The 14572-nt window shown below is 43.3% G+C and overlaps 1 protein-coding gene across 2 annotated transcripts in view; it reads left to right on the top strand.

Annotated features, from left to right (window-relative positions):
- Nucleotides 1-14572, top strand: part of PEPD (peptidase D) — a 216048-nt gene that overhangs the window by 94106 nt on the left and 107370 nt on the right. For both annotated transcript variants that reach the window (XM_063141338.1, XM_063141337.1), the window contains 2 exons: nucleotides 3365-3440; nucleotides 8486-8532. In XM_063141338.1, coding sequence (XP_062997408.1) covers nucleotides 3365-3440; nucleotides 8486-8532 — 123 coding nt within the window. The remainder of the gene's footprint in view (nucleotides 1-3364; nucleotides 3441-8485; nucleotides 8533-14572) is intronic.

Raw genomic sequence — 14572 nt, 5'->3', positions numbered from 1 at the left:
TTAACTTAAATTTAAATGTTACAGTTCTAACTCTGTATTTTAATCTTATATCAATTTTGCTACGTGGTTTTATCCTGGTTGCGCTTTTTATACTGTATTTTGTATTTGTGCTTTTAACCTGTTGGTTGTTTTATTATGGTTTTAATTTTTGTGAACCGCCCAGAGAGCTTCGGCTATTGGGCGGTATAAAAATGTAAGCAGCTTTTAAAGCTCAGCTAAAAACTTTTCTTTTTCCTAAAGCTTTTAAAACTTGATGTTGTGCAGACTTCTACTGTTACTTTCTACTGTTAGTTTTTCCCTACCCTGTGCCTGCTTACCCTTCCCTGTACCTGTTTGCATTCTCTTCCCCTCCTTATTGTTTTACTATGATTTTATTAGATTGTAAGCCTATGCGGCAGGGTCTTGCTATTTACTGTTTTACTCTGTACAGCACCATCTACATTGATGGTGCTATATAAATAAATAATAATAATAATAATAATAATAATAATAATAATAATAAATAAATAAATAAATAAATAAAATAAATAGGGGAAGTGCATCCTAGATACACTTCCAATACAACTTTCAACAGCATTTAAATCACATTAAATGTGATTTAATTTCCCCCCTCAAATATTTCAGTTCAAATACTCGTGGTGTGCTAAAGGGGAGGGGGGAATAGCATAGGGCACTTTTTTGAAGCTTTGTTTATTAAGTAGAAATAAAGTAAGTGTTACATTAGATCACTCTCTGGAGCAGCATAACATCTTCCCTTGCAAATCATCCCATGCAGATTTATGCTCAGGAGCCAATCAAATGCAGCATTCCGTCTCACTCAGTGGCTATAGGACTCAAAGGCAGGCCCTCCTCTAGTGGCCCATAGGAGCATGAAAAGGGCCTGATCCACAGAATCCATAGTGGCAGGCAGCTTTGATAAGGGTGTCACAACTTGTCATACTTTGGCCTTCAAAGAGTGCCACTTGGGTTTGAAGTACCGTGTGTGTACAAACATGCACATGCTCCCTGCCCACTCCCACGCTGGCATGCTGCCATGTTGTTTAGTCTACTGAGCGTGGAAGAAGGCAGCAGTGCACAGAAGGAGAACAAGAGGCAGCTGGACAACCATCTGTCAGGGATGCTTTAGGGTGGATTCCTGCATTGAGCAGGGGGTTGGACTCGATGGCCTTGTAGGCCCCTTCCAACTCTGCTATTCTATGATTCTATGATAAGACATGGATTGCGTTCACACAACATGGTAGTCAATGGTGGGGGTAATCATTAACTAGACAGTTGTTTATCTAGGGGGTACTCCCTGCACAACATGATAATAATCAACCATGGTGTGGATTAGGATCAGCATTGAGTTGATTATTAGTCCACATTGAGTTGACTCACTCATCTCCCACCCTCACTTCCCCCTTAGTCCTCCTGCTAATATCTCATCTGCCATGGCTGCCGAAAATCTATCCTGCCAGCTGGACTAGAGCGGCAGCCAACGCTTTGACCGCTCTTGCTTTGTGACTCTGTGGTTGCTGAAATAACCAACAGTGGCCAAGGAAATAACCAGGGGTGCTCTCCACACAACACAATAACCAATGGTGGTTCAAATAGGTGTTGGACTGGGAGTTGGGAGATCCAGGTTCTAGTCCCCACTCAGCCATGAAAACCCACTGGGTGGCTTTGGGCCAGTCACAGACTCGCAGCCCAACCTACCTCACAGGGTTGTTGTTGTGAGGATAAAATGGAGAGGAGGAGGATTATGTACTCCACCCTGGGTTCCTTGGAGGGGAAAAAAGCAGGATATAAATGCAATACCGTAATAAATAAATAAATAAAATAGCCAACTCTGGACAGTGTTGGTTATTTGCATTCGTTATTTCAGCCAATTAGTTATTTCAGCCAGTTGGTTAAAAAAAAACCACCTCCCTCCACACAACATAATAACCCATGGTGGATTAAATAACCAACACTTGACTATTTAAACCACCATTGGTTATCGTGTTGTCTGAACCCAGTCAGAGTCTTATGTCTGAAGGCCATGTTGGTTCATGCTTCTGCCCTGTTGACAATCGAAGCAGGGAGCGTGCCCTTTCTTTCTTCCCTACTTTCTGATGCCCAAACACCTTTTCCTGCTTGTCTCCCTCCAACTCCAAAAATGAACGCGAGAGGAAGGGAAATGTTAGAGCAATGGACTCGCAGACAGGTGAGGAAGGGCCAGCCTTCCCTTACTTGTGCACTACCTCTGGTGTTTAAAGATTGCAAAGGTGACTCTACTGATTTAAAAATCATTTGGTTCACCTGATGCCAACACGGCCGTCTTTTCGGCACCAGGCAATGACGTACTTCTTTCCCAGGCATTGGGACCCTGGTTACGGCCTGCGAGTCGTGGGCTGTTTCTTTGGGGTCCATTCTAGGCTGTGCATGGCGGGTGGGGGTGGGGTAGAGATTTTGTGTATTGTGGACGGATACATTTTGTATTGTTTTGGTTTTGTCATGCTGAATTTTAATTATATTTGTATTATTGTGCTGATTATGCTTTGCATTGATTTTTGCTTTTATCCCCCTGTTATATTAATTATGGGTTTGTGTGTATGTAAGTCACTTCGCAACTGCTTTTTGCAGTGGGAAGCGAAGATGATGATGATGATGGCCCTCAATATACCAGGATTGTGCTGACTTCTGTCTTCTTAACAAAACAAACACAAATCTAGAATTCCCATGGGCCACTGATGTGTTAAATTTACAAAGCAAGAGCGCATTCTCAGTCTCTCGTCACACTCCAAACATAGCTATTCTGTTAAATGATCCTGAGAATCCAGTCTTGCTTAAGAACATCAGAAGTACATTTCTGGATCAGACTAGTTCATTGGATGTGTGTTAGCTGGCAGTGTTAGCTGGTCCCACAGAGGACTGGGGCCGTAGAGGGTGGGCAGCTTGTGGCCCTCCAGATGGCTTGGCCTACAGCTCCCATCATCTCTCGCCATTGACTATGCTGACCAGGGATGATGGTAGTTGCAGTCCAAAACATCTGGAGGGCTGTCATAGATCCTTCTCCTCTTGTCCACAGACTGCTGCTGCTTGTAACCCACTTATGGCATATGTGCTGCACTTATGTTGACCAAACTCAATACATTGTAACAGCCTTGCAAATACTTCCCAGTGCGTCCTACCTGGGTAAATGAATGCCAAGCAAACATTTCATTTCTTAATGTCCCTTATTTGCTGCAATCTCATAATAGCTTCCTGCTTTCCTAACGCATCTGCTCTGCAATAGGTTTGCCAATTAGGTTACCTGGCTATTCTTTGTGCTCTCGACTTAATCATTGCTGAGCTGTAGGGGGAATTACTAACCTGATTTTCCTCTTCTCCTTTCCTTTTGAAGCCGTGTGATTAAGACGGACATGGAGTTGGAAGTCCTCCGCTACACCAATAAAATTTCTAGTGAAGCTCATAAAGAGGTAATGGATCTCTTACAGATAATAATTTTTTGCTCTTTGTGTAACAGTCGTTTTTCAAAAAAAATGTTCACCGCTACTTGAATTGCTTAGTAATAAAGTAATGGAAGAGCTAGGATAGAATTAGGAGGATAATGTTCCCCCTAATAGAATCCTATCATACACCTTGCCCTTGCCCTTGAACTTACTGTTGATGAGTAGGGAACAAATAGCTTCCACTGTGAGGCTAGGGCACTGAGAAAAGACCACCTTCAGGATCTGGTATGCTCAGTCCCATGCAAACGTCCTCCACTTTGCCCAAATATCTCCCTCCCCAGTTTTCTTCTGTAGTCAGCACAGATATATTTGCAGACAAACACTTTTTCTTGTACTTGTCTGTCAGATGACTTTCTCACATGGACTTCACACATGCAAGTCATCACTTGATGTTGCCTTAGAGCAGCCTTCCTCAACCTGGGGCGCTCCAGATGTGTTGGACTACAACTCCCCGAATGCCCCAGCAGCTGGCAGGGGCATTCTGGGAGATGCAGTCCAACACATCTGGAGCGCCCCAGGTTGAGGAAGGCTGCCTTAGGAACATGCATGTGGGAATCCCCACAGTCCTACCACCACCACCACCACCACCACCAGTTTATTGCTTATTAGCCAATCAGGCCATGCGCATACTGGAAGATAATAAAATACTCCTCACTCCAGAGGTAATACCAAAATACAAAGTGTTAATAAAATGGCTAACCAGAGCAGATTAAAACATCTTGTAATCCTGGGCAATATTTGCTGACGTATTATATTATATTAATAAGTTTAGTCTTTTATGGCTGCCAGTGACTTTCGTTTCTCCAGAGCCCGTTTGACAAACTTGGTAGTCCTATATGATGTGGAATAATCTGTACCAGCCAATAGTGATAGGGTTATGCTTGCAGAGGAGATATAATTGAACCCAACGATTAAGGGCTCTGCGTACAATGGGCCCTCTACTAGGGAGTGGACCATGTCTTCTGCCTTGAGACAGCCGGCTGGGTATCTGCTTTCACACTGTGGTGGGGCCTGTAGAGTGCCTTCGTCTCCATCAGCTGGAGTGAATTCAGCCTGCACCGAGTCATAAGCCATCTCAGCTCAGAGGAGGTGACAGAAGTTAAGTACGGGAGGACCTTCTCTGGGAAGGTAATAATACTTTTATAGATCATGTTGGAACTCCCAGCAGATCATGACTCCCAGCAGTGACGGACATTGCTGTCTGGATGTCAGCATCATGTAGCCTTCTGAAGCTCTCCTCTCTGGCCCTATTGTATCCCCTTGCTTGTAGGTAAGTTTGTGAAAAGCCCAGCTCAGAGATAGATATTCTTATCTTGTCTGCCCATGAGTCTTTCCCCATATCTTCATATGCTGATAAAACCAAGGGCGAGACCAGTTGGAACACTATCTTTAGCCAAAAGAAGATGGCTGCTTTTTGGACAAGCGTTCCCACTGAATGACAGGCTGTTTCTAATCGGACAATGGCCTTGGAGGTGGATCTAGGTACCCACAGTCCTACCTCTTTCTGTGTCTACTCAAACACAATGCTTTGAACTGAGTGACCCAGTTCGCACATAATGGCGGCAAATTGTGAGTTAATCAACCTATGATTTGCTGGCTTGTGTGCAGCGTGCAAGCCACTTCTGCTTTTCATAATCAACCTCCTATCAGCTTAGTCGTAAGTTGTTGCGTGATGTGTGAACCTTGGACACTTTGGGTTAAACAAACAAAAGTTACCCTACAATTAGTTCTTAGGTTAACTTTGGGCTATTTATGCCACAAACAATCCGAAGTGCCATGCCTCACACGTCACGCAACTTCCTAGGGTGAACCGCCCAGAGAGCTTTGGCTATTGGGCGGTATAAAAATGTAATAAATAAATAAATAAAATAAATAAATAAATAGGTTGGGCCAATCGGAGGTTGACTATGCAAAGTGGAAGCGGGTTGAGGGTGGCACACCATTACTCAAATCACAATTTGCTGTAGTTATATGCAAACAGGCTCAATAAGTTCAAGCAAATCACAGCCTGAGGACTGACCCACAGAGGTCTCTCTTGGTTTCCGCATCTCTTTGTTTCTGCATAGATGTCTCATGAGTAACTTTGGCTCAGCTGTTCAAGGGCTGGTTTGCACAACATGAGGATGGTTAACCACCTCCATGTGCCCGTCGCATGCCAGCCTGATTTACATAATTACCCTTGCTGGGCACACCTGGTTATGATGTGCAGACCTGGTGAGGGTAAGTGGTTGGATTGGTTAACAAACCACCCCAGAACTCTACAAAAGACCTTGGGGTAATTATCGACAAGTGAGTGTAATATTGCAAATCTGGTCGCGACCGGCATGCGCAGGGTGGTTAACAAGCTAGGTTATTAACCACCTTGCAATCATGCAAACCAGGTATGTGTGTCAATCTTGACTTTTAAGGTTTTCCTAAAAGTAAAAGTGAACGTTATTTTTAATACGCAGCATGCAGCCACATCTGTTTTGTTTTGATTTAAGTCTTTTCAGAATGTTCACATGGAGGCTGTGGGGGCTTTTGTTGTTTGCCCCCCTCTGTGATCCCAACATGGACTGTTGTCACACACACACACAAACACACACACACACACACATACACATACACACGCCCATGCCTGCAGTTTACATAAGGGGAAAGCATGTGTTTCAGTGGGCGTATTTTTTCCTATGGAAATTGCAGGCACACTGGGGAATAAAGGGTTAAGCTCCCCCTAACCTCCACCCCACCATAGTGAAGCTGGGGCATTCTGGGAGATGCAGTCCAACACATCTGGAGCGCCCCAGGTTGAGGAAGGCTGCTCTAGGGCAAGGGCTGCATTTCCTTAGGGTGACCATATTTTGGAAACCAAAAAGGAGGACAACATGGTCGCCATGTTAAAATTATTTTTAAAAAATAATTTTAAAACCTCAAACTTTAAAAAAAATTCCTAAAACTCAATGGATGGACAGATCTTTTTCAAACTTAGCATAGCTAAAGTCCTCGTTAAGAGCAATCATGGTGCTATTTCATCTCTTTATCTTTAAAAATAACATTTTTTTTTTAAAAAAAATTAAATCCTCAAATTTTAAAAAATTCCTAAAAATCAGTGGATGAACAGATCTGTTTCAAATTTGGTATGGCTAAAGCTCTACCTAAAAGCTATCATGGTACCACTTTCAGCTCTTTATCTTTAAAAATGACGATTTTAAAAATAATAATTTTAAAACCTCAATTTTTAAAAAATTCCTAAAAAATCTATGGATGAACAGATCTGTTACAAATTTGCTATAACTAAAGCCCTTCCTAAGAGCTACCATCGTGCCAAGTTTCATGTCTTTATCTTAAAAAATGACGGAGTCATAAGCATTTTTGTTAATTCCCATTAGAGCTGCTCTTTGGAAAAATCCGGATTTCCCCCCTCCCGGATTTGTCATCAAAAACCCAGACAAATCTGGGCAAATCCGGTCATATGGTCACCCTAATTTCCTGTCCTGGTACAGAAGTGTTTCTGACTTACAAAACTCACTTGCCACAGTATAAATCCTTAATACTAAACACCTTGGGTTTTGTAACAACAGGTACTTCATTGGGTACTGTAAAGTTTATTTTCCTCTTTTTGCAATAAGGAAGAGCGTGGATGATTCCTTTGCTCAAAAGCTTCCGAAGGAAATCACCTCAGCTGTTAATAAGAACAGTCATAAAACTCACGTGCAGTGTCAGACTGCCCAGTTCCTTCATGAGATGGAAAAGGTACACACAGTCCTCCTGTAGCGAAAGCTTCCCGTGTGCATGCGGGGGCAGCTTTAGTGAGCTCTCGAATGATGCAAATCGCCCCACTGCACATGACGCCGTCTGCACAAGACCTTTGTCACATGCGCGGTGAGGGACTCGGAAGCTGGAAACTGCATGAACTGGACCCCAAACTTGTAATCCACAAACCCTTTAAGCCTGAAATCCTGCCACAGACTTTATTGAGGGAAAGGCTCTGGGGAGATAAACAGGGAGCTAAATTTAATGTTTTGAAGCTAATCAGATAAAAAAAGAGCATTTTCCTTGAGATAAAAAAGCATGAGTGTTGGGAGGTGCTTTCTTCTTTCAGTTCTCAAGGTCACTTTTTGCCACTTTTTGCACTTGGTAACCTGGGTACAAAATATGCTTCTCCCTTATAGATTGTTGGTGTAAAATGTTGCTTTCTGTAGTAATAATAATAATAATAATAATAATGATGATGATGATGATGGAATGGCACATTGGATTATAGAGCGACACTCCTTCCTTCCTTCCTTCCTTCCTTCCTTTAAAATTATTTTAAAGCTGCCATTTAAGGGTGCAACCCTCTCAAGGTGGGGTACAAGAAACTATGCAATAGAAATAGAATAGAATATCAATTCTCCAAAATGGAATTCGGCCTTTGCATTGAAAGAGGTTCAAACCCCCTGGATTAAGGGTTGCAGCACTGGTACAAATGAATAACACCAATAAAACCTGCAGCTCACAGACTGTGGAAAGGTGCATCTGTATATGCTACTTGTCTGTGATTTTGTTTGGATTTCTGTTCCTAGGTACCAACAGTAAACCGCCCAGAGAGCTTCGGCTATGGGGCGGTATATAAATGTAATAAATAATAACAACAACAACAGCACACACACCCCTCCGGAATCATCCCCTAGATGTAGACATAGGCAGGTGTTCAACCTGGTCAAATGAGAGCAAAGTGTGGGGAGGAGGGGGCTTGGGTGGGCAGGCATCCAGTTCCTGCCCCCAGCATGCCCATCTGCTCAACGGAGCGAGAAGGTCTGAAGGGGACTTCTACACATGTACAGCTGAACGCACGTAGACATTTTCATGTGATCAGGAACCCTGGTTTCTCAGCTTTCCTGATTATGCTGTGGTTTCTTCTTGCATTCAAGTCTGCACAGGGAAAAGCCCCCCTTCAGGTCTTCTGTCTCAACACAGGCAGGCTGGGGACTGAATTGCTGCATGAATAACTCCCAGATTCCTTAGGGTGTCTCTCATGTTTGTGACCATAGGTGATGAAGGCTGTAAAAGCAGGCATGAAGGAATATGAGCTGGAAAGGTAAGTGCCTTTTCTTTTCTTCCTTTTTTTTACATTCATGGCAAAACTATGGGTAAGCATTTCTTGGTTAACAGGAAATGCCACGGATAAGGCCAAATGACACTGATTTAATGGCAATTACATGAGCTCATTTCGAGGTAGTGTTGGACATATTACTTTATTATACAGAAAGCATTTCATCAGTTTCCTTCGTCTTATTGGATGACAATTGCTTTTAGGTATGGTTTTAAAACCGTATAATTCTCTTTGCAAGACTTTTATGTAATTTACAGAAACTATACCTAATAGCCATTATTATTGCTTGATAGCACCCAATAAAGCAGCTTTTATGGGTGTGAATCTCACGGTTCTGCCTGTTGCGTACATGAGTATTTATGGGGGCCATAAAACGTCCTGGAGTGTTCCGTTCGATCTCTGCTGGAGCTGGAGCAAGCGTGGCTGCTTTTGTTTACGCAATTCGATTCCTGTTTGCTGTGTTGGTTTCCCCAATGATAATGAAGATCGCTCTGTCCTGTCCTGGATTCACAGTGCTTTGCCTCTTTGGAGAAGGCAGCTGTGGATTCACAGTGGTGGTGGTGGTGGTGGTGGTGGTATTATTATTATTATTATTATTATTATTATTATTATTATTATTATTATTATTATTATTATTATTATTTATATAGCACCATCAATGTACATGGTGCTGTACAGAGTAAAACTCTGTATGTGCTGCACTCTTCCCATGCGCTCTGCTGATGAACAGAAAGAGTGAAGTTCTCACCCAGTTAAAGGAACCTTAGGCGATTCACCTGAATGAGTTTGATGCTAAATCTGTACACAAGAGCATAGGAATGAAACAACTGTTTTGAAGAATGAAGGATATTTTTATGTGGTGTCTACATCGTTGCAACAGGCATCGTATTAGAAGAGGCATTCCATCGGTGGGAGAGTGGAAGAGATGCCTCATTGAAGGGGGCATGAGCCCCCTGGAGTTTTTATAAATTCTTACATTAAAGTTTTGTGAACCGCCCAGAGAGCTTTGGCTATTGGGCAGTTTAAAAATGCAATAAATAAATAAATTAAAAGTAATTGACTTGAGAATGCATTGCTTGGCTAATCAGCAACATCTTTTTAACCTTTGGGAAGGTTTTGAATCAACTGAATCTATCAAAACACAAGTGGAGAAACTCAGCACCAGGGCCCAAATCCTTCCCCTGGCCCCTTCCTGTTGACCACCGTTCCTTTGGTGGTACCGTAACTTTTGTGGCAGTTTTCCCCCCAGTTCTAAAAGATGGAATTGCCTCTCCTAAGACCCAGCTACTGGCAGAAAGGCTTTATTCCTCATAAATTCCTCTCCTTTATTCCTCATATTGAGGCAGTAGCTAAATCCTGTCGTTTTTTCCTGTATAATATTGCCAGGATTCTATCATTTTTGTCTGTCTCTTCTGCCAAGACTCTTGTTCATGCATTGGTTATTTCTCGGTTGGACTACTGCAACCTTCTTCTCACTGGCCTTCCTTCTTCTCACATCAGTCCGTTGGTTTCTGTTCACCACTCTGCTGCTAAGATCATCTTCTTGGCCCGCCGCTCTGACCATGTTACTCCACTTCTGAAATCTCTTCATTGGCTTCCAATTCACTTCAGAATCCACTATAAACTTCTCCTGTTGGCCTTCAAAGCTTTTCACTGTCTAGCTCCTTCGTATCTTTCCTCTCTCATCTCACACTATTGCCCCGCTCGTGCTCTTTGCTCCTCTGATGCCATGTTTCTCACCTGCCCAAGGGTCTCTACTTCCCTTGCTCGGCTTCGTCCATTTTCTTCGGCTGCCCCTTACGCCTGGAACGCTCTTCCAGAACATTTGAGAACTACAAGTTCAATCGCAGCTTTTAAAGCTCAGCTAAAAACTTTTCTTTTTCCTAAAGCTTTTAAAACTTGATTTTTCTCTGACTTTTATACTGCCTGTTTGGTGCATTCTCTTCCCCTCCTTATTGTTTTATTATGATTTTATTAGAATGTAAGCCTATGCGGCAGGGTCTTGCTATTTATTGTTTTACTCTGTACAGCCCCATGTACATTGATGGTGCTATATATAATAATAATAATAATAATAATAATAATAATAATAATGCTAATATAGGCTGGCCTTTTTGGCCACCTCCACCCCTTGTGAGTTTCTCCAAAATGGAATTCAGCCTTCGCATTGAAAGAGGTTCAACTCGATGGCCTTATAGGCCCCTTCCAACTCTACTACTCTATGATTCAACACCCCTGGATTACGGGTTGCAACGTTGATAGAAAGAAACTATGCTTTCGAAAGACAGAAGAGAGACAGACTGTTACGAGACCTGGTGAAGGTCAGACTGGGTTTCCTTGAAACGAAAGGTTGACCCTCAGGCGCTGAGCACAGCTGGCTTTCCTGTGGGTTGTGAGAACCGTTTCTCCCTGAGCCTGCCAAGGAAATGGTGCGTTTCTACATAGGAAACGCAACTGTGCTTTTGCAGCAGCTTGCCTGCCCAGATCATGTGGGGCTGTTTACATAAGATGGACCAGCTCTCCTAGATCAGACGAAACGCCTACCTAGATCAGTATTTTGTTCTCACAAGTAGAACGCAAGTGCACAACAGCACCCTCCCACTGATGTTCCCCAGCAACTGGGTTGCAGAAGAGTCCTGCCTCTTAAACTGGAGGCAGCATATCGCCATCAAGGCCAGCAGACATGGATGGCCTTGTCCTCCATGAATTCGTCTAATTCCTTTTCAAAGCCAGCCAAGTTGTTCACTACATCTTGTGGTAGCCAGTTCCCTAGTCTAACTCTGCACTGTGTGCACAAGCCCTTCCTTTTATTTGTTCTGAATCTCCCACCATTCAACGTCATTGGACGATCAGAAAACCTTTGTCAAGTCTTCCTTACTCTCCTTTTTTCTAAGTGAATGAATCTCAACTGTTGCAACCTGTAACTCATGGAGGAGTTGCTCTTTTGAAGCTGGTCCATTTTAAAAGTCCAAATGGTTCTCTCCAAAGTTTATTCTGAATCTCCCACTATTCAACTTCAATAAAGTAATAAGAAGTCCTAAAAACTATTGTAGCATTTTTGCCAGAGGAGTTGAAGCAATGTCGAGGTTCATCAGATTTTTTGAAAGAGATTTCCTGGGAAGTTGTTTGTTTGTTTGTTTGTTTACAATGTTTTTATATTGCCCATAAACAAAATGTTCTTTGAACAGCTCAATAATAATAATAATAATAATAATAATAATAATAATAATAATAATACAATAACAACCACCTGTGGCGTCTCGTTCCATGCATGTGGGAACAGGAGTATCTTGTGAAATACTATGGTGGTAAATATATAACAGAACACTTCTTTGTCCTTCAGAATGTACTGCTTCAGTATTTGATTTACACGTTTGGCCCTGGTTAGGCCTCATCTTGAGTATTGTGTCCAGTTCTGGGTATCACATTTCAAGAAGGATGCAGATAAGCTGGAGCATGTTCAGAGGAGGGCAACCAGGATGATCAGAGGTCTGGAGACAAAGCCCTATGAAAAGAGACTGAAAGAACTGGGCATGTTTAGCCTGGAGAGGAGAAGGCTGAGGGGAGACATGAGAGCACTCTTCAAATACTTGAAAGGTTGTCACACAGAGGAAGGCCAGGATCCCAGAGTGCAGGACACGGAATAATGGGCTCAAGTTACAGGAAGCCAGATTCTGCCTGGACATCAGGAAAAACTTCCTGACTATTAGAGCAGTACGACAATGGAATCAGTTACCTTGGGAGGTGATGGGCTCTCCCACACTAGAGGCATTCAAGAGGCAGCTGGACATCCATCTGTCAGGGATGCTTTAGGGTGGATTCCTGCATTGAGCAGGGGGTTGGACTCGATGGCCTTGTAGGCCCCTTCCAACTCTACTATTCTAGGATTCGATGATCCTATTCCAAAGCTCCTAAGGGCTTTACAGAAGGGGCGGCAACTTTCGAGTCGGGTGGCTGCATTGCCCCCCCAGACCCCACAGTTTTGGGACCCTCCCCCGTCCCCAGGTTCCATGCTGAATCCAAAAGGGGGGAATTTTTCTTGAAAATAATGTGTGCACTCCCCTTGTTTAAAGTACAAACAAAGATCGTTTGTTGCATCTTAGCAAATTACCGTTATACACAATTAAAGTGAAAAACCACTATACAATTTAAAGCTCTTTTAATGGACCATCAGAGGTTGAATAATTTTCCATATAGCCTTTAAACTTTATAAAACATATCTGTAGAGCATTGACAAGGTATTTAGGTGTTCTGAAAGATACGTACTTCTTAGCATCAGACAATAGAAAACAAGCCTTTACCAAGGATGACTTTTTAAAGTACAATTTGACCCTATTCGCAGCCCTGCCAGAAACCGCTGATATTTTTGCTGCTACTGCAGCAAATTCAGTAGGGAAAGTGGAGTCCACAAAACAGGTCAGGTCTGTGGGCCAGTATTTACTTATTTAAAACATTTCTTGGCTGCCTTTCATATTTAGATGTATTGTACATAAGTACACACATTCAACAAAAAGTAACCATTTATAATTCTACTTTCTCACTTCTCAGCTCCTCCCCTCTTCCCTTGCTGTGCCAGCTTTCGCTCCCACCCACCCACCACCCCATCTACTGTGTTTAGGGGGTGTCTGGGTCTGGAAAGTTGGCTCTACCCTACTTCTGTTTGTGGCACCAGGCCCGGGGGGGGGGGGGGGCGTGTTTGAAGGGGAGCCCTTCTTTACATTTGCAGATCCAGCCCTGCACTTCCCCAAATTTCTGCAAGCAATACACCTGTAACCTGCTTATTTTTCCCAGTTCAGGATCAACAGAGACTTTTGGATAATAGTTAAGGTTCTGTTCTGTTCAGGTAAAAAAATCTTCTTGTTTTTGGTTCAGGTTTATTTTACAGCCCTGCCTCCTCCTAAACCCATGATTTGGATTGTAAGGTACAGGGAGGAAGAGCGTATTTATTTATTTATTACATTTCTATACTGCCCAATAGCCGGAGCTCTCTGTTACCTTCTCCAGAGACAGTTTTCTCCTTTCTGTTTCTTGAATGTACTTGGGGTGTGACAAAACAAGTTAAACTTTGTGTGTGTATGCACATGTGCAGACACTAGTGAAGTGCATGTTTATGATAGGCCCTACTGCATACACCCCTACCGCAAGTTTTCTGTCGGGGGTGGGGGATGACCCAGAAGTGGAGGGCCAGGCTCCTGCTTCTTCATAGCTGCATCCCAGCACCCTGAATCTCCATTTTTGTTGTTTATTCGTTCAGTCGTTTTCGACTCTTTGTGACTTCATGGACCAGCCCACGCCAGAGCTTTCTGTCGGCCGTCGCCACCCCTAGCTCCCCCAAGGTCAAGTCTGTCACCTCCAGAATATCATCCATCCATCTTGCCCTTGGTCGGCCCCTCTTCCTTTTGCCTTCCACTTTCCCTAGCATCAGCCTCTTCTCCAGGGTATCCTGTCTTCTCATTGTGTGGCCAAAGTACTTCAGTTTTGCCTTTACTACCATGTGAGCAGTCTGGCTTTATTTCCTGGAGTATGGCCTGGTTTGATCTTCTTGCAGTCCAAGGCACTCTCAGAATTTTCCTCCAACACCACAGTTCAAAAGCATCTATCTTCCTTCGCTCAGCTTTCCTTATGGTCCAGCTCTCGCAGCCATAGGTTACTACGGGGAATACCATTGCTTTAACTATGCGGACCTTTGTTGTCAGTGTGGTGTCTCTGCTCTTAACTATTTTATCAAGATTTGTCATTGCTCTCCTCCCAAGAAGTAAACGTCTTCTGATCTCCATTAGGTTGGGCCAAATGTCTTGCCTGGATCCCCTCCTCACCTTTCCCTTTATTTGCTTGATTGAGGGGGGTGGGTGACAGCATTGGGAGGACCCGGGTGAAGGACACTCCCCTCACTTCCTTCCTTCCTTCGTTCCTTCCTTCCCTTTACCCCAGCCTCATTCTGCGGACCACCACCACCCTAAATTTCCCCTGCGGCTGGTCCTGCCATTCCCACATTCAGGTAAGTAAAAGGATTGGTGGGGTGGGA

Source organism: Elgaria multicarinata, chromosome 14 (assembly GCF_023053635.1).
Source record: "Elgaria multicarinata webbii isolate HBS135686 ecotype San Diego chromosome 14, rElgMul1.1.pri, whole genome shotgun sequence".
In the NCBI taxonomy this organism is placed as follows: Eukaryota; Metazoa; Chordata; class Lepidosauria; order Squamata; family Anguidae; genus Elgaria; species Elgaria multicarinata.
The sequence above is the reverse complement of the archived record's forward strand: the minus strand, read 5'-3'. Positions and strand labels throughout refer to the sequence as shown.